General features: G+C 38.3%; 1 protein-coding gene across 4 annotated transcripts in view; it reads right to left on the reverse strand.

The window, feature by feature from the left end:
* pdm3 (POU-domain protein pdm3) overlaps positions 1–21,916 on the reverse strand; it is a 233,417-nt gene that overhangs the window by 28,803 nt on the left and 182,698 nt on the right. For 3 of the 4 annotated variants that reach the window (XM_083120398.1, XM_083120400.1, XM_083120396.1), the window contains exons 3-5: positions 5,319–5,565; positions 2,490–2,651; positions 665–859 (exon numbers count right to left, since the gene is read on the reverse strand). In XM_083120398.1, the coding sequence (XP_082976524.1) occupies positions 665–859; positions 2,490–2,651; positions 5,319–5,565 (604 nt within the window). The remainder of the gene's footprint in view (positions 1–664; positions 860–2,489; positions 2,652–5,318; positions 5,566–21,916) is intronic. The other variant, XM_083120397.1, reaches the window with a different exon arrangement.

Below are 21,916 nucleotides of genomic sequence, written 5' to 3' on the forward strand. Positions count from 1 at the left end.
CAAATCAGTCTGGGAAACACAGTTTCTTGGTTATAATTATCTATATTCCCCTACCTAGTGCAATACAATAAAGCTGAACTTAAGAAACAAAACATCTCATTCAAAAGATAAGTAAACGTTCTTTTGTCAAAAATTAGTACAAATATGTACTCATTTTCTACTTTAGCACCCGGCCACTTATGTTAACACAAAAGTTCATGATAAATCCACAGATACCCAGCATACATGCCTATCTTGTTTCAAACATTAATGGACTGAAGCGAGATATGTCATGCTATCATTATATAATGGCTAAAAAATATTTCAACTTGCAAGTTATTAATTTCATCTGTGGAATGTGTTAACAAAACTGACCACAATGCAGGCTGCTTCACCAGCCACAATGTAAATTATAAACTGTTCCAAATTGTTTGTGTGCAACACTAGGTGTTTTTTCTAGTGATCACTCCCATCAACCCTAAATTGCAGAAAATTTGAAAGGGCTCCACATTATATCATGAAGAATATCAAAAAATGAGTTCCAAAGCCATAATTAACCCAATACGTTTTTGATGTCTTGGAAATTATATTTGCATGCAACCAAAGCATGACTATGTTCCAAGGGGCCAAAATAAATGAACCTGAAAAACAATGTATTAGATTTGTTTATTTCTTAGTAACTTACCTTGTGATGTTGGAATTAGAAGCTGAGCCCCTTGAATACCTTGGACTAACTGGCCCGATGCCAGGATAAATTGGGGCATAGAAGCTGGAGAAGGCAAGACTTGGGGTAGAGTGGGCAATGAGCCTGCTGCTTGGCCTGAAGAATTCAAAATATTACTGCTAGGTGAAGTTGATGTACAGCTTGTTGGAAGGGTCCCTGAAATAATAAGCAAGATCTTTGAGGAGAAATTCAGAATGAAATTATCAATCACAGCGTGAAATATTCACGCAATCTCTTTCATTTGCGATGAATCAATACATTGACCTGTGGTTTGAGTGAAACACATTGCACAGTATCATGAGGCTCTTTCAGTATCTCAATTCTTCTTCTCATTTACAATTTACTGATGTTATATTTCAAAAGTAAATAATACCTATCTTAATTTGATTATTTTGTACACTTGAATAGAATAACACAGACCCAACTCACACACAAAATTGGAAAAGCTCTTAAAATAAAGAAATGCATTATGTATCATTACAGTTACTTTGCTTTCAAAAGTAACACACTGCAGTTACCGTAACTTTCAGAAAGTAATATGTTACTTTGTCATTCAATAAGATCTTCTCACTGCTTGCACAAGTATCAAATCCATTCTCTGCAATTCATGTTTCCCCAGTGTTACATTACATGCACATATGTTAAAACTATGGGTGTATAATGGGGAAGGTGGAGAAAATAATGTCAGAGTCTAATATAATGCATAGTTCTACATATATGCTATTCACAGTGCAAAACTAACCTAACTTATGGATTTCTATGAATTGAATATCAAATACATTTCAGTGTTTGTAAGGTTTTCAAGCAACAAGACAGAAAACATGTGTAGTTACAAATCTTAAGTTCAGATTTATCCTCAAGTTTGAAGAATTCTTCACAGAAAACAAGATATTTTAGTAAATGAACAATGCACATTCATTTGAATATTATTTTTCATTGATGCCCAGTGTTCAAATTGAAGAAAATGCAGAAGGGAACACTCTATTTTACATTTTCAAATTTAGTGTATGACTGCGACAGGGTTTGTGCCAGTACGATTGAGTTACCATTTGAGTAGGCTAATATATTTTGCTGTATAAATGATGTGCTGCAACATGGTGTCCTTCCTTTAGCCACATTTTGGAAAACTTTGTCACAGAGAAATTGTCCAGTGTAGGCACAGTGGCAATGGTTGGAAAGAAGACTTTTTTTTTTTTTTTTTACATGGCTGTTTTCGACGTTTTCTTTTTCATAATTTGACATTGTGAGCCCCTACTCAAATAGGTTACCTGTAGTTGGCAAAATTCCCAAAATGACAAAATTTCCATTCATTTAAAGCTGGATTTTTTTGTAACTCTGCGGTCATTTACATCAATAAATAACAATGATCATACTGTTTCAAGCTTTGTTTGATTTCGTTGTTCAGTATGAGTCACTTTTATTTTACTGAAATCTTTTCCACATTCACTCGTTGATATTGGAATGGTCTGTAGCTTTCCAGAAAGCTCACTCAGCAAATCACCTATTGAGCTTGTCCTCACATTTTTGCTCTTCTTAGTACACTTTGAATTTCTTCACTATTTTGCAAATGCAGTCCCCTTCTATTTTAAACCTACCACACAACACAATTATATAGCACTATGCAACATACGTCTGATTAAATATATTTTATGGCAACAGAGCAGACTGGCATTCTTCCAAATTTGTTCTCTTTTATACATTGTTTCCTATCAAATAGACACTGTCTGAAGAAATTCTCCACACAAAGGAATTCATACAACCTAGTGAAAAAATCCAAGATATTTACCTGAAGAGCTAACACTTAGATTAAGAGGTGTGTTAACAAGTTGTGTAGCTGCTGCTCCAAGCCCTGCTATCCCCTGGAGGCCAGCAGCAAGAGATGCCACTTGAGGGAGACTTTGCAATGTTGCTAGGTTTTGAAGGCTCTGTAAATTCACCATACCTGCAACTAAAATAGGGCATTCCATTGCATATAACCAATTTACAATGTAAACTAATAACTTAAGGACATGCACACATGTAAATTTTCTACGAAAACTAAACTTTTGCACATAGACTGAAATAAGTAATAGTGCTGTAAATACTAGTTTTCCAGAAAAGTAGTTGTTTAGTTCTTTCAATTTATGAAACACTGTTCTCAGTTCTCAAAATTGGTTTTTGGATTTCAAATAATTTTCTGGTTTTCTCTTTTAAAAATCATTCAATTTTTGATTTTCAAAATCCTTGTTTGGTTCTGCATTCTCAAAATTATTTGTCAATCAAAATGATTTTGAATTTTCTGTTTTCAGTTTTTTTTACAAACACTGAACGAAAGTAAGGCTGCAGTCTTGGTGTTGCTTGACTTGTCCAAGGCGTTTAATCTTGTATCTCATCAGCTACTCCTTTCGAAAATGAGTTACTACGGTTTTTCGCCGGGAGCAATAAAATGGTTCCAGTCTTACCTTACTGGGCGAGTGCAATCGGTGACGCTTCCCTCAGGAGCTACATCGACTCCCCTTACGATACCCTCAGGGGTTGCGCAAGGAAGTATTCTAGGCCCTTTTCTATATTCCCTCTTCACCGCCGACCTACCCCTAAATGTACGACACAGTGTACCTCATTGCTATGCAGATGACACGCAGCTGATGATGCCAGTAGACCCCAAAAATGCAAAACCAGCAATTGGTCTCCTGAACCGTGACCTTCATGCTATTTATAAATGGTGTAAACGTAATGGTCTTGTAATCAACCCCTCTAAATGCTGCTTGACATTAATTGGTTCTAGCGCTGCCTTAAATAAAATTCAAATAAATGGGTTATCAATTAATATTAATGATGAGAGGGTCCCACACTGCACAACTGTTAAGAACTTAAGTGTGATATTTAATGAGAAACTTGACTGGCAAAACCACGTAACGTCTCAGAGTTCAAAAGCTTATGGTATACTTAGATCACTCTATAAATCATCACACTTACTTTCGACTGATGTTAAATTGCGCCTTATGCAAGCTCTAGTTCTTCCAATTTTCGATTACTGTGACGTTGTTTACGGTGTTAATTTAACAAAAAAGAATGCTAAAATTGCACAAAAAGTACAGAATTCTTGTATACGTTTTGCATTTAGCTTGAAACGAAGGGATCACATACTGCCTTACTTAAATGACGTTAATTGGCTGAATATGACACGACGCAGAAAACTACATCTGGCCTGCACAATATTCAAAATTCTGCAAACAAAAACACCCACATACTTATATGACAGACTCCAATTTAGACACGACATACACAACTACACGACTCGACACTCTAAGAAACTTAATCTGGACAGATTCTCCAAATCCATATTCCTGTCATCCTTCAAAGCTGCTTCTGCATATTGTTGGAATGCGCTGCCACCAGATGTTACCTCGTGTGCGACATACAACAGCTTTAAAAGGGCAGTAACAAAAGTACTTCTACATGAGCAAGGACAAATCATCAGTACACATGACTGGATTCAGCATGCTTACGTTGAAATCAAATCAAAACAAAAAATGAGCAGATTCGAACCCAAGATGAACATTTTGATGTGTGTGAATGAGAAAAATTGTTTTTTTATCTTTTTAGTGTGTTAATTACTGAAATATTTAGAAGTGAAAATGTAATGGAATTCGTATGTTATAGTAGTAATTGTATTTTGTCTGTTTTATTGTAGTAGATTTTGCAGGTTAAATGGTAGAGCAGCCACAGGCTGAACTTCGCCCATGAATAAAGAAATTCTAATTCTAATTCTAAAACTATATTTTCAGGTTTTGGTTTTCATGATTTCTTTTTCCTTTACTTTTACAAAACTGAAAACTAGTTCCTCTATATTTCTGTACTTGAGAAAGCCGTTTTCATGAAAATAGAAAATCAAAATTTTAAAATAATTTGAACAGCATTAATAACAATCATAATATTTTATGACTACACAACATCATGATTTGGATAATATATCTGTACTGTCCTTGGAAGACATTATGTAGATACATGCTTCTATTTTATCATTGGCCAAAATCTTCAAGGTTCTAGCATACACCCAAGTTAACATGTTGATGTGGAGGGTGACGATGATATCAGTTTCAGCCATGGCTGAAATTGGAAATGTCTAAAATCTAACATTGATACTTCTATTCTATGTGGTTTGTGATACAACAGCATATGGCAATATATCAGTTTCTTCTTCAGATGGTTGCACATACACTCTGACATCCAGAAAGAACTTTTGACATTCTGCTGGACTTTGGCAAACTATTTTCCAAGTATCTCTCATTGTGAACAACCATGGTGAAAATTTCAAATATTAAAAAAAATAATGTATTTAGAATGTCTACTTCAGATTGCTTTTGCTGTATAGAAATTTGTAATTTTTGTGTTTCTGTAGGCTTACCCTATGTTATACTTTCTATGATCACAATCAATCCAATAATATTCTTTCATTAAAGAAAGCAAAAACATGTATTCAAAGATTATGAATGAATGATTTGGCTATTTTTGTATTATTTGGTGTTAATTGTGACGAACAGTATGAATAACAAAATTAATTATATGAAAGAGGAGACTTCATAAGGGGAAACTGTGTTGCTTCAGAAATGCACTTTCAGATTTCGGCCCTCACCTGTACCATTGATATGTGCTGCTTTCGTGGCATCCATCACAGCTTCTGCAGCCTCGGATGCTGCTGCCGCTGCTGCAGCTGCATGCAGTCCATTCAGAGCTTGGACCCCATTCACACTGTTGATGGCCATGAGAAGGTGCTGGGGCAATTGGCCAACAGGTGAGGTTATTGGTTCTCCTCCACCAGATGGCATCGTTGTCTCTGGCGTCGAAACACAAGTCTGTTGGCTCGGAGGCGTTGAATTAGCCTGAAAGAGAAAAAGTAAGAAAAATATAAGTGCAATTCTGAAATTTATATCATGATGTATTACATATGGTATGCATATTAACGATACATTTATGATGTAATATGGGTATCGTATTAAGCAGTGGCAGCCAATGCTTTGGATCTATGGGTGTGCACCTAGACCTCACATCCCGAAGTGCTATCACCCAACTCAATTATTCAAATCCATGTTTGCATATATGTCCCGCACCGAGGCTGTGCGGTTTGACTGGCATCATGCTTTGGGCTCCAGCTACAGGACACGTGCAGGTTTGAGTCTCCTGGGGAAAGTGTAACAACTTTTCTCCTGAGATGTTGACCTGTGTATGGGACCGCTGGCCACTCACCATCGTGAGGAAATTGTGGAGCTACGAATGAATAGTGTAACCCTGTCATGGAAACTTACAACGACTGGGGGTTCGTCGTGCTGACCACACGTCACCCTGTAACTGGTTGGCGGGAGTGAGGCCGGCAGTCGGTAGGTAGGCCCTGGCCCTCACGTGCTGTTGCGCCATGGGTTATTATTGTTTTTGCACATAATAGAGCATTCCCTGACATTCGCTACGAGACTCGGCGGTAAGCGGCCCAGCATCAGCGCTTGTCTTTCTCGGTGAACGGGTACGCGACAGTCGCTAGAGTCGGCTATTAAAATTACAGTTTTCATATTGTGTACTAACCTTGACTACAGAAGGTGTTGAAAATGATGTCCCTCTGCTGCAACACATTCCTAGCATCTCCGAAGGAAATTGGCATTTACATATGCAAGTTTGTCTACTGTAATTCTCCCGATTTCTCGTACAATACTCTCTTTTAACTCACGGATCGTGTGCGGATTGTCTTTGTATACTTTATTTTTTTATATTTCCCCATTTTTCTTTCCACTTTTATTCAGAACTGACCCCGTTACTCTAGACTTTTTACGAGGTTTAATATAGTGGTCCTATGTGGAACGGGAACACCAGGAAATTTCGTTGCAAAACGTCGTCGCACTTCTCCACAATTACTCTTTCCGAAGTAACACTCGACAAGATAAATCCTTTGTTGTAATGTAATCTTTTGTAGTGCCATATTAATCCACAATCTTCAACACACAGACACGACACAACACAGCTTCCGAGGGAGGATTATACTGGCGTCAGTCTGCAACGTCAACAGAAAGGGAAAGAGAGCGAAGGCAGGGAAAGCGAAAAACAGACTGTACCGTGCGACAGTCGCGGAACCCCGATCACCGGGAAAGACAAGCTCTGACGCCGGGCCGCTTGCCGCCGAGTCTCGTAGCGAATGTCACGGAATGCTCTGTATAATGATGATAATTGCATTGACAATCAAAGTTCACTGATATGAGACTATGGCAGAGTTGAATTTCTTGAAAATTGTTTTAAAAAAATTGAAATATCCTGGTGATTTTTTCCATTGTTTGGTCCCTTCCATGCACTAGTTATATTGATAAACTACATTGAATTTGTCGTTTGAAAATGACTGGGTATTTTGTGAACGAAATCATAAGTGTATTTTACAGCATTCATATAAGCTTCTCCCCTACGTGAAGTTGAGTTGTTGCAGAGTATGATGGACTCTATGTTGCCTTCATGTTTTGTGCCTTGTGGTTTTCATTTTTACCTTTTTATTTGTTAAGTATTATTATTTGTCGTGTCGTGTGCATTCAATTGCTCTGATAGAGCTATCCTCGTGCACAAGATCTTTACACCAATTCGGGTTGTCTTTTTATGGTCAATCTTTTTTGTTCATATTTTCATCTTTTATGTTTCCTATGATGATTAACCTAACGGTTGAGCATCCTAAATCAGCCACAAATCAAATCGTTCCTGTGGCATGCTTTTTATATTTCTGATACTAAGCTGAGCAGACGTGTTATTGACGTTCTGAAGAACAACGCATGTCAAGAACTTAAAAGGACCGTCAACAACATTACTCTATTCCACTTTCATATGATTTGACCAGTGATGGCGATTAAGGAGGTCGTGGGGGGCAGTCACTCCCCACTTTTTGCCACTTTTGCCCACATACTATGCTAAACCTTATCTACCAAGGGAAAGTAAAATGACCTTGTCCCCCTCTGCCAATTTTAGAACCCAACCGCCGCCACTCGATTTGAAGAATAGATGTCACCTTGTTACAAATATCTCTCTCTGGTTAGTTTCTTAAGGCTCGGCTTGACCTTTATTTATCGAAGTGCCTCCACGATGGCGTAGTGGTCAAGGGGTCCCACGTTCGATACCCGGTGGAAGCACATAGTGGTTCGGATTCCACTTTAAACTGTAGGCCCAGTCCCGATTAGCCTTACTGTGCATAAAGTGGACTTACAATAGTAACTCAATCAATCAAAACTTTATTTGTCGAAATTTTTTCTCCTTGCGAAAAACCGGTATGATATTTCAAAATCTTAAAAATGCTTAGAATTTCTTCTAGAGCATTCACGCGAATCTTCGTGTCGTTTGCTTTCCTTGTTGTCTATATATTCGTAATCTTGTCGTTATAGTCACCGGACAAAAAGAAAACACTACGTTAACGAAAGTAACGTTTCGTGACAATTTCCATTTCGAGACCTGAATAAGTGCAAAGTTCATGCGACTTATATTGCGAGCGAAGCTAACAAGGAAGTTTTTAGATAACTACCTTCCCCTTGCAAACTGATATCGATATTAATATAATAGAGTGCTGAATATTATCACAGGACGCCGTGACGTTTACTCTTTCCCAACTTTTTTCTGTTTTTATCTCGTTTGCGCCCTCAAAAATTCTAATATGGGTCGTCCCCTTGCGAACGCCCCTGGCCCTATCCGTAATTATGACTACTTCAACGTCAGAAAACTGTTGCTTCCAATCTACACTTAGTGGCTGTGGTAGAAAAGTGGACAGGGTGCATGTCCATTATATAGAGATGGCACAGAGACAAGAGCGAGATGCTCCTCTAAAAATCGAAGAGAACGAGATCAGACCATTCGAGATTTGTCGAGACAAGGACTTAGCACTGGTATATGCGACAAATTTACCCAAACCAAACTAACTTCATCGTCTTCATCGTATGATTTCTTCAGGCATAGCAAGCTATATTTATCTCATTATATCTACATAAGTCCTGCATTTTGTTTTAAAAAGCCAATTGTAAACCAGTGCAGAGTGATTATGTTTTCGAGGGAGTGTCGAAACGAGCATCAAACATAAAATGTTCAAGAAAAGTTGACCTGTAACCGCCCTGAAAATTTGGTGCGGTCCAACGCTGTAAATGTTTACACTATGTATTTCATTACTCGAGATTGAGAGACTGCCAAGTCTTATCTCGAAACTACTTCTAGTCATATAATATCGCATGGCATCGTTGTACAATTACGGCATAACACCGTACCACAGCAATTACGTGAAGTTTGGTAATGTGGGTAGAGTTTGCTTTATATTATGCACAGAGACGTTAATCGAGACTACCTAATCCGATATCTGAAATCTGTTTCCAATCGGCAAATGAACTAAAAAAAATCACAATAACAATAAAATAACCAAACAAATCTATGTAGATATCTAATGTCTTAGGTTGGTCCAATCATTATTAGGGCTGAGCCGATACCACTTTTAACCGTTACCGATACCGATACTTGAAAATTGCAATAATTAAAATTTGTTCATGATATTGATCAATATTGGTGTGTAAATATTCTTCTCCAATTATATGCGTCAATTTAGCAAGAAATTTGGTTTAGAATATGCAAGAATTGCATCAGAATATTAAAACAGATATTATGTAAACACAAAATATATTTTTTGTGCAAAATTGGTGCAAAATAAAAAGAAAATTTGAATTTTGCAGAATTTCCAGGATAATAAAGACTCCTCGCAAGTGTTGCACTGCATTTTTGCGGACCCCGTGAAAGACCAAAATGCCGGAAAAGTATCGGCTGGTATCGGTAGAAGAATTCGAACCGATACTTTTCGATACTGATACCACGGTATCGGCTCAGCCCTAATTATTATCAGATAAGTAACGAGAGGCGTGTGTTTAGTTTTCGGTTAAAAATATCATGAGTCCGTGAGTTTCTTGATGGTCAATTGGGGGAGAGATGAATTGATGGATTGGCTGCTGAGAACCCACACCTTGGCCCGCAAGGTCACCAGACCTCACGCCTTGCGATTACTGGCTGTGGGGACATGTCAAGATCCAGGTGTATGCACAGAAACCGACAGACCTTGACGACCTGAAGTTCAACATACGTGATGTGTTCACAACATTCCGGACGAGCACCGTCAGAAAGTAATTCTCCCATTCAAACGAAGGCTGCAAGAATATTTGGATGTGAATGGTGCCCAGTTGGAGATCTGGAGATGAACGAAACTACATCAGGCATTAATTTTAAAGTTTTCTCTGTGTAACAAACAATATTTGGTTGTAACAAAACTATTACAGTACTTTAAAAGTTATTGGTTTTTAGAACCCTGCAGGACTTTTAAAACACACTGTATAATAATAATAATAATATTACGAGCTGTGGCAATCCTGATCTGGAATCACTATACACCACAAGGGTCGGAAGTTCGGAAGCATTCAAGCACATGAATAACGACCAATTTACTTAAATGTCATTGGCGAACACGGATGTAGCAGGTTGCAACAATGGACAACAAAACCGATGGACATTTCATACATGATTTACAAAGCATAATTCATATTTGGAATTATACGGTGGCCAATGATGGAAACTTCGCCGCGTGTACGCACACGGAGGCATGTGTAGAAGCATGTGTGCGCCTGCATGCTTATGTATACTTATGAATCAATGCTGTCTATTCGGCACACGTTCACAAAACTACCTTGACGTAATGCCATGCAGTACAAAAGAGCCCAGCGTTGCTGCACGGCGGGACGCACATGTTTAACAGTTACAGTACTAATGAATCTCCGCCTATTGTGCCTCAGGCGGGGCATTCAAGGTTTGCCAGTATACGAAACTAGCTCCACCTTCCAGCAATTTATCCGTGTAAACAAAGGCTGCGTTCATTTTTACCTGTCAAGCGGGGCTGCCCAGTTCATTACGGGTCATTGTTTTGGCGCTGGATGTTCTCATAGATCACCGAGAAAATATATCGTACCCAAAACTGGAAATGTTGGCTTGAAAACCGTGTACGCTACCCTGTCGGGTCTGTTCAACGTCAAAGCACCCTACTACCCCTCCACCTCCCCAAACCACGAAAAAGCCTGCGGAAAATGTGAAGGTAAATTATCAGATTCACCCTCCCCCCTCTCTTTCCAAGGAAGTGGATATAATTGAATTAGAAAAAGAAGAAAAATGTAATTCAGAAAACATTTTATGTACACATTTTAAAAATTCTATTGTTCAACAGAATGTGCGCATTTTGTGCAAAATTAATGGTACTTTGGAAGGAAAGTAACAAATGTTAATCTCAGAGGCGAATAAAAGAGACCGCCCTACATTTCGCCTGAGACTTACAAAGTTAACAATAAATCTTCAATTATTGTTTTAAGAACTAACTAACTAACGAACTAACTCTCTAGTCTTCTTAAACCCGAAGGTCCATGGCTGCAGCAATACAAGCCTTCCATTTGTCTCTGTCCTGAGCACTCTTTTCCACTCTTTTCCATCCCTACCGATTTCCTTTAGGTCCTTCTCAACGTTATCTTTCCATCTTCGTCTTGGCCTTCCTACAGGTTTCTTACCATCAGGTTTCCCAACAAGAATGCTGTAAACTCTTCTTTCCTCTAGCTATTCGTTTCACATGGCCTGCCAACTTAAATCTTCTTGATTTAATTATTCTAATAATACGTATATGGACAGGAATTCAAATTGTGCAGTTCTAAACTTGTGCACTCAACTGTCTCCTTGTTCCTTTTAGGTCCAAATATTTTCCTAATGATTTTATTTTCCAATACTCTTAATTTATGTTCCTCCTTTAATGTAAGGGACCAAGTTTCACATCCATATAATACTACAGGCAAAATTACCGCTTTGTATATTTTAACTCTTAATTTCTTAGATTTTTTTTAAAAAAATGTAATATTAATTACAAGGAAGTCACCCGAGGACAAAACGGGACATGGCGAGCCTTACCAGTTGAAAGACAGGCCATTATTTGTATTGATTTCATTATTAATAATACACTTATACCTCACGCAATAGTACACAGTGATTAATGAAAGAATTGCTTTGCATTTTATTCCTAAGAGTTCCGTAAGTTTCTCACTGTAACTAACCTCCACGTTTTCCGATCTTGCACCTTGCGCTTCATAGCAGCGTAAGGTTCACTTAATTTAATGTCATCTATCAGCTAATATCTTTCCCCCGGACTCTAGGGCAACTTGTAGCAGGCAGTTCCTTGAGAGTCAGGGGTTTCCCAACCATTTTTCTGTTCTTGATCACTTCCATTGTTGCTCTTTTTCGCCTACTCTTTCCAGCACAGTTTAATTTCTGACTCTGTGTCAGTCGCGACCCATTCTTCGCCATAATCACATTTCCAAAGGTTCCTCACTTCTTGGTCGCATCCAGGTTTCTCCGCCACTCAATTCGCTACACTCCACAAGGAACCCTTCATTGGTGTCCATTTTAGTTCTTTGTTCAAAGAGCCACACTACGTAGCGTAGTGTGTAGCCCTAGCAGCTGTCACTGTAACAGCGACATGCATAATTTCAGAGTTCATGACAATATTCAATCACCAGTAGCGGACACAGGATTTTATTTAGTGAGGTTTCTCTTACAAGAAAGGTTAGTAAGATATTCGAGAACAAATGGATTTTCAAACCCATATAATTAATAACCAGATAACAGCGGTGTGACGCAATGACGTACGCAGAGGGGGACTGAAGGAACTACAGTCCCCTCCGATTTTTTTTTAGAAAACGAACATTTTCAAATAAAAGCAGTGATGAACTCGGGAAAAACCAGAGTGGCAAATGCAAACTCGCCTTAAAATGACCCCCGATTGCCATTTTTGAAAGTGAAATTTTTTTGATATACGGAATAACTTATTGACGCCCCCCCCTAGAAAGCTGCTATGCACTTTCTTTACATACACGCCCCACAAACTCAAGAGAAGTTGCCAAAGTAATCTAATAACACTTTGAATGCATTATATTGCTACCAGATTGCAGAACAGCTTAACAATACATGTTGAATTGGACTTTTAACCACAATTTATGGTTTCTTTTTGTATCTGAGACTGGGTCTGTTTCCGTTCTTAGGGTGGTGTGGCATCTGTCAGTAGTACAAACCAGGGACAAGTTAGAGAGAAACATGCCAGCTTGAAGACGGAAAGAGAACCAGTCTCTGAAACGCAGATGGAAAAAGAACCAAAATTAGTGGTTAAAAGTCCAATTTAACATTACTGATCAACTACAAAGAAGAATTTAACAACATGTACTTAAAAAAAAATACAGTTTCTTTTTACATGGTTACTTGCTAATTATATATAAGTTCCACAGCTGTTATTTGCTTTTTATAACGTATCCCGGACGAACAATTTAACGGCTCAAGTGGTATATCGGTTAATTAGTAAAAATAAATAAAATGTTTCAGTATGGAACTTTTACTTTTGAAATTTTTTATTAAATACATTATTTTCTAAGATACAATTGATTACATGTAACTTCCCAAATTTTATCGAAATGTAATTTTTTTAGTTCACGAAAGGCTGCAGCCTTAGCTACCGATCCCTCTTCGGTACGCCCTTGGCAACGATAACAAATTATCGTTCTCTTTACAATACACCGTATTTGCCGGCGTATAATACTCGTAGGTCTGAAAAACAAGGTGCGTCTCATAAGCCGATACTCAGTTTTTGATTACCTTCAAGGAAGAGGCCTGGGATTTCACCAGTTTGTGAATGGGTCAAAGCTTCATGGGATGCCGTCAAAAGTAGACGCTGGTTAAATCATTTAAGACGTGTGGCATTAGTAATGCACTGGATGGTACAGAGGTGGATGAGGACTCAGATCTGATTTAGAAGAGGTTTCAAGGGACTCTTCACTTAGCTCTGGAGATGAACGTCTGGGTTTTGACGAAGATTAAAATGCAGTTAGATCAGATAAGTAATTTGTTGAAAGTAGACTTACACAACACTTTGTATTTGAAATACTGCAAATTAATTTTAACATTCGGTGATAAAGATTTTTTCCTCAAAAAATGTGTCCAAAGACGGGGGTGGGTCTTAGATGTCGGCAAATACGGTAATGTAATTCCCAAGTATTTGGTTTAGGTAGGAAATCTTAGAAACATTTCCACACAACATTCCAAGGTAAATAGTGCACCTTACGAGACAGATTGGCTTTTTGAACCTGTCAAGCCCTTATGCTCACGCATGGCCATGGGCGAAAGCATACTTATTTCTATTTACCGCTTTATTCCGGAAACTCCCCCAGCTTCAAGAAGAGCTGCCAGACGGCCAACGTCAAATCTGCATGTTCCGTACATGGCGGTCACTCGTTCACTCCTGGCCACTAATTTGCCACAGATGTTAGTTTCCATGGTTACCGGCACTCTAGACAAGGGAAAGAGCAAAAGGTAGGGGGAAGGGAGCAAGTATCAGAGGACGGACGGCGAGAGGTTGAATGAACCCGCGACGGTAAGATGCACATATCAAAGAGACAACGCTGAGGCTCGTTGTGTTGTCATTTGAGTAATGTGGTCGACATATCAACTCACATATCGACTTTGCAGTTTTTTCTGGGTCCCCTTTCGGTCCCCATGCATACGATCATGTATGTGACATCATACTATATCTAGTGAATAAGAAATATGGAAATTCGATTCACATATTTTCTATACCAAAAGATAGAAACCTGTTAATCTGAGTTTGTTTTGCAAAAAAACAGAAGTCGGGACCGAAAGAGTTAGTATATCCACAAGCACCAATAACTCAATCTGGCTGGTTTCAATTCGCAGGAACGCTTTTGATTGTGGCGGTACAAAGTTCAGCCTCCATCAAGATCACAAAGTGAAAAATGTCGGCATAAAATAATAAGTAAGTGAATGAATTATTATCATCGTTACTTTCACCTACCGCTGGTTCAACAGTGACATTACGATTACGTTGATGTTTTAAATTAAAAGTAGAAATAGCCAGGGATTGATTGATTGATTTGGTCCATTTTACTTCGCTTTTCTGCCACTTTTGGATAATCGCGAAAATGAGGATGATTGATTAAATTGATGAAGGGACACTCACAAATAACACTCATGCCTAGTCCCGGATTCGAACCCGGGGAGCGTTGTGCTTACCACTCCACCACGGAGATCGGCACAGCCAGGGATTCGAACACAAGGTTCACGGTTTCGTTCTTCCATCACGAAGAGTGCTATTTGAAAATCTAATTTGTACGTATACTAACACAGGGTGGCTACAAACAAGCAGAAATGAAATTCCCTGACTTTTCCAGGTTTTCCAGGACAAAATTTACATTTTTCCCTGACAATTACAAACTAAACTAAATCGATGCTTTTGCAAATGGAAATAATAAACTCATACAGATCCAGGTGGCCGAGTGGTTAGCACATCGCGCTGCGACGCCAAGGGTCCCGGGTTCGAATCCCGGTCGGGTTTGGTTGTTTGTGAATGTCCATTCATCAATTTCATCATTTCATCACTCATCCCCATCCTCGCAAATTAGCCAAGAGGCACAAAACGCGAAGTAAAATAAACTAAATCAATCAATCAATCAATCATACAGATCCAGGTATTGATTTGTTAAGTACCAATATTATCTTCTACGAAATTGACTTAATTTCTTTATTCTCTATGATTTGAATTCAAAGTGAAAAATAGTGAATTTGAAAAATTATTACAATTCACAAGCTAGAGAAGGATTACGGACGGAATTTTGTCATTCGCAGTAAGTTTAAAATAAAGTACTTGATTATTTTTAAAGTTACGACTAAATGAAATTAGAGTGAAGAGTGATTGATTAAGAAATACAATTTATAATTTATCAGTCTCCTTATTCATTCTCGGTATTACATGTTGATATTTCCACTGAGGTTTGGAACCCTCTGCTTGCAAGAACCATGAGTGCGGACTCATTTTTCAATGCATAAAGCTCTCTTCTCTGTAAAGCAAACAACTTAACTCTTGCATATAACAGGTGGGCTGAAAAGTTCGTAGGCTGACTCATAGATGGCGTTACTAGAATTAAATCCATGTGATTTTTACTTTGTACTAACCTTCAAAAGATACGTGTATAAATTTCACAGCTGCCGGATAATTAGTTCGTGAGATATAGCATTGTGAGTGAAGCAGCTTTTGTCATTGTGATAAAATGGATAAAAAAGAATTTCGTGTGTTAATAAAGCATTGCTTTTTGGCGAAAAAAAAATACTGTTGAAGCCAAGGCTTGGCTTGATAAACATTATTCGGACTCTGCACCAGGAAAATCAACCGTTGAGAAGTGGTTTGCTAAATTTAAACGAGGCGAAATGAGCATCGAAGACGATGCACGCAGTGGACGCCCCAAAGAGGCTGTTACCGACGAAAACATCAAAAAAGTACACAAAATAATTTTAAATGATCGTAAAGTGAAGTTGATCGAGATAGCTGAGACTTTAAAAATATCAAAGGAACGTGTTGGACATATTGTGCATGAATATTTGAACATGCGAAAGCTGTGTGCAAAATGGGTGCCGCTCGTGCTCACAATCGACAATGCACCGTGTCACAAATCAATGAAAACGATGGCAAAATTATATGAATTAGACTACGAATTGCTTCCCCATCCACCATATTCTCCAGATCTGGCCCCCAGTGACTTTTTCCTGTTTGCAGACCTTAAAAGAATGCTCGCTGGAAAGAAATTTAGCACTGATGAAGAGGTAATCGCTGAAACTGAGGCCTATTTTGAGGCTAAAGAGAAACCGTACTATAAAAATGGCATCGAAAAAATGTATGACCGCTATAATCGTTGTATCGCCCTCGAAGGCAACTATATTGAATAATAAAATCCAATTTTGTCAAAAAAATATTTTTTACTATGTTAGCCTACGAACTTTTCAGCCCAACTGTTAAGTGAAACAATTGAATGGAACAAAATAAAGTGTCATATTTCCTTACATTATCAATGGGATTTCTGCTTCAGTACAGTATATCCAAGTGAAGTACTGTGAAACTGACAACATGCAGTTTTAATGCTGTCGAAAAGGGTATGTAGGTATTAGAAATTTAACGCAAGGAATTTATAAAATTGCATTGTATAGGTACCTGATTTAGCTAACCATACATTAAAACAGGAACACTCTAATAATAAAAGCTTCTGAAAGTTCATATACGAGGGGCATTCTGAAAAAAGTGGTGCCTATACGCAGCACTGGTGGTCAGAGATAGACACACACCCATGCAGGCAGGAAGAAGTGGTATGTAGCTGTAATCTGGTACAGTTGCAATGCAGCCGTTTTAGGACAGTTCTAGGTTAAAGATTGGGGCTCTCATACAGTCTCCCACCGACTGCAATGTAGCCTACATTGCACGCTCAGAATTTGGCACGGAGCCACCAGCAATTGTGTGAGGTGTGCAGACCGGACGTCGTGTATGGTCAGACGATGGTGCAGACAATTCACGGAAGGCCAATCGAATGTGCACAACCCCATACAGCTGAGTACACACGGACCCTTTGCATCACTTCAGGTGAGAGATCACTCCCTGTACAGCCCTGGCCTTGAATGTACCGACTTTCATCTCTTTGTTTAACTGAAGAGGTTTCTGGCAGGACAAGGATTTGACAGCTACACTGCGGTAGAGATAGTTCCAGTCTTTGCTGTCAGACACATATACCATGGGCATACAAACTTTAGTGCCATGCTACTAAAAATGCCAGAACAATGGTGGTGATTATGCCGAAAATTAGGTTAGGACTCACTGTTACTAATGCAATAAATTACAACTGATATTCTTGTTTTATTTATGCCTAATCGGTAGGGACCTTGATATTTGTTAATTTTTTTTCAAATTGGTGTATTTTCTTATTTTTTATTTTTTACTATACGGTGTTATTTTTCTCAAAATTCACATTTTCATTTTAGCGCATTTTCTGGCAAATATCTGAAATTATTCCTTCATGGTGTTTTTAAATTACTGTTTCAAATTGTAAGTCACATGGCTTACGCCTCTTTGTGAGAGTTTGATATCTTGAAAGTTATTTTGGGAAAGTTATTTACCATACCTCTTTTTTAATTTTAAGGTAAGGATTTTAGAGAATGGAATTTCCCCCGTATATACTGAAGGGTGCATAATGACCCAAAAAATTAAAATTAATCAATCTCAGGTGACAGATACCGATATATTATGGCACCAAAAATTGACATTATCATTTTTTGACTTGTCAGTTTCCCAAAATTCGCGTTTTTGTTTTAGAACATTTATCTGCCAAATATACCGAAACTTAATACTCTATTGTGCTTTTAAACGATTATTTTAAATTGTAGATCACATGGTCTACGTATTTTCGTGACAGTTTGATATGTTGGAACAGATTTTTGAGGAAGTAAAAGTAAAGTGCTCCCCTGCACTTTTCCATGAAGGTGTATAAGGGTGTGGAGTTAGGGCCCCACACTTTCTTGATCACGGCTAAAGGTGGGGGTGATGTGATCAGCACCACGCTCCTGGCTACTTTATCCCTCAAAGTTTCCTCAAGGTACCAGCTTCATATGATGCTGGGTGGGTGCCGGAGCAGTTTGAATAGGTGGTAAACATCCCGGTTCTCCTCCGCAGGGGAACGACCCTGGATCTCTTGCATAGTAGTCAAGACACCCTAACGACTGAGCTCCATTATTACTCGCTCGACAAATGCCGATGGAGCGCACTTAGCTTGGTAATTCAAAACATAACTCGTGCGACAAATACGTGGCTCCCGTGTGACAGTAGATACACACTCGATCTCCTGTTAGAACCCTGCCACTTTTCTCTGTGATGCAAATGGTTTTGATAAAAGTTGAAAAAATCGTGGGAAATACATGATTTAATGTAGCTGTCGGAATTATTTCATGTACGTATAACTCTATAGTTTGCTCTTGAGTAAAATATTGGAAAACTTGCATGTTCTATGTACACAAACATGGCCTAGAAAAGACAAGAATGTTGGATTTCATGGATTTTTTCGTTGTTTTAGGTCATTTCTTTAAAAAATATCGCTAAAAACGCCAACAATTCACATTTTATGCCAAATTCACATTATTTCGATATTTAGAAAGGGCGAAAATGTGTCCAGACATCACTGCACATTCCTAAACATAACTTCGCAGCAATTACCAGTTTTCACGTTTTTGGCGTTTGCGAAAAATCAATCTGAAATTACTTTCTGGCCACCCCTCGTATAAATCAGTAGATGGAAAGTGATAATTTAGCAGGACTGGCAGAGAAAAGTCAATTCTTGAAGAAAGTGATTTGCTTTTATGATTGAATGATTCGAGTAAATATGATATTAAAATATTTACGTATTTATTATTAGTATTTTATTTCATAATATTGGACATTAACCTTACTCAGTGAGAGATTAATGACCATCTCTCATGAGTTTAAACAGACAGGACAGAGAATGGTGTTAATGTCATTGCAATACTAGTGTTGCAGTAAATTTGAGGTTGGGAGCATGCACTTGCCAATTTCTATAACGTTCACCAATGCAGATTTATGTTTCACTATTTCGTGATAGTATTCAATATATAACCAGTTTTGTTGGATTCTTCTTGATATCTAAGAATAGTGCAATGTCATTGTAAACGTATGTTAACTTGTGCGAAACCAGTAATACGTCAGGATGATGGAAGAAAACCTTCGTAAGCACTGCTACATTAAATGAGGTGAAGTGAGCCAGAAGAGTAATAAAATTTCAGCAGCATATTTGCAGTCTAAAGCTCTTCTTGTTTATGCATACTATTTTTGTTGGACGTTGCAGTCCGAAGACATCGAACAAAAATCATAAGAGTCCCATGCATGGAATTTCTGTCACATGTTGTAGTGAGATATTTTGTCGAGTGGCGATATTCGACAAAAATCGTACGTATCATGAAACCTATTTGTTTCCAACAAAATGCCTTACTACGACGTCCGACAACTATCGGACGGCGCCACCCGCTCCCATCCCCTCCATCTGTTGACAGTTCTGTCTCCTTACTACTCCCATACGGACAAGAAAAAATGATAATGCAATGCATTTTCCACGTAATATTTAGAGGCTTAACCTTTACTCCCCCGATGATATTATATGGTACGTATCATCAGAGTAAGGTCGTTCTGGCCCGATGAAACCATATGGTATCATGGTGCAGATTACAAAATGAATGTGCTTTTTGGACCCTCATACTCTTCTGTTTGGGTTGAAACTCTGACACAGGTCTGGAGCAAGTCTGGGTAAATTCATATTGATGACCAACCTTCCCCCTCTCTGCAACATATCCATGACACATTTCCGAATAGTTTCACATTTTGGTTCATTATTCAACTTGTATGGCACCCAGGAACGTGAAACAAGTTTCAATCTCTCTGGAATTGTCCAGTCTTTGAAGAGAATACTAAGGTTTGCGCCTTCTCCCGAAAATAGCGAGAGAAGAGGAGGGCAAACTCCAGATTTTTGTGTTTTTTTTCATTGAAATTCGGTGGTCACGACCCAAACTCCCCTTCCTCGGTTCGGCGATCTTAATTGTACACGGTTGCATGCTATGATATTTTAGCTGAAAAAAAAACTTATCCGAAGTAGATTGCTCTCATAGTGCCAGAGTTATAACAATTTTCCTCCAAAAATGCTAATTACCTATTTTTCGTAAAAAAGAAAGAAATTACATTTTGATTTATTATTCAACTTGTATGACACCCAAGAACATAAACATATTTCATTCTCTTGAGAAATGTCCATTATTTAAAAGAATACTAAAGTTCGCGCCTTCTTCCCAAATAGCGGGAGAAGAGGGAGCAAACTCCAGATTTTTTATGGTCTTTTTATTGAAATTCTGGGGTCGCGCCCCCCAAACCCCCATTATTGGTTCGGCGTTCTGAATTGCACACGGTTGCATGCTATGATGTTTTTGCTGCAAAACAAAACTTATCTGAAGTAGATTGCTCCCATTGCGCCCGAGTTGTAACAATTTTCCTCCAAAAATGCAAATTAACTATATTTTTCGTTAAAAAAAATCACATTTTGGCTTATTGATCAACTTGTATGGCACCCAAGAACATGAAACATGTTTCATTCTCTTGAGAAATGTCCATTCTTTGAAGAGAATACTAAAGTTTGCGCCTTCTCCCCAAAATAGCGGGAGAAGAGGGAGCAAACTCCAGATTTTTATGTTTTTTTCCATTGAAATTCGGGGGACTTGCCACCCCCCCCCCTTCCTCGGTCCAGTGTTCTAAATTGTACACGGTTGCATGCGCTGATGTTTTAGCTGCAAACCAAAAGATATCTGAAGTAGATTGCTCGCATAGTACCAGACTTATAACAATTTTCGTCAAAAGTGTGTTTGAAGTCAATGAAGACGATATTCCCTGACATTTCCCTGACTTTTTTTGACACCTCAAATTCCCTGACTTTTCCCGGTTTTCCAGGTTTTCCAGGTCTGTCGCCACCCTGTAACACTAGCAATTAGAAAAATACTTCCGATTAAAATTTAACTAACAAGCCAAATTATTTTTCTAATAGGACAGTGTGGAGTATTCGAATATGTTACGATTTACAAGTCCAGAAGAAATCATTGACACCACTGTGCAAGATTCTATATGCATTTGGAGAAATGCTTTTATGTCACTCACCTCAACGTTTCGTATATGGACGGATATTTAGCTGCCTGCCTCTCACTTATATTGTTAGTTTTACATTTGCATAGTACGTTTAGTGCTACTTGTAGGGACCCTTTAATCACCCATGTGTCATGGATAGGATAGTGAGGAGGTATATAAAAAAAAGCAGTGTATTTCTTCCATTTTTGCATATTAAAGTTCTGTAGAGTTTAATATTGAAATGTTGCGTCAGTAGAATTTACTAAAACTGGCCAACATTCACAAAAAAATATGAAAAGCAAAAAAAAAAATCAGATTCCAAGAAGTTTTGTGCCGCTAAAAGTTTTATTAAGTTTTGCAATACGATATATAAATTGGCGCCCAGCGGTGGGCACTACACAGCACATCAGCAAAAATTCTGGAATTGTCACCGTCAGTTCGATAGATTTTGCGTTCATCACCCTAATTGGTAAACTCATTTTTCTCAATCCCATTTCCCGCCCGACAAAATCTCGGATGGCTTCGATACATATTGGCTTTGTTTTGTACACACTAGCAGTTTGCGCACAGGACTGAGGACCCCCAGGCTTTACTTATAGCAGTTCTGCCCAGCAGACTGTCAC

This window comes from Lepisma saccharinum, chromosome 4 (assembly GCF_977018435.1).
Source record: "Lepisma saccharinum chromosome 4, izLepSacc3.1, whole genome shotgun sequence".
Taxonomy (NCBI): domain Eukaryota; kingdom Metazoa; phylum Arthropoda; class Insecta; order Zygentoma; family Lepismatidae; genus Lepisma; species Lepisma saccharinum.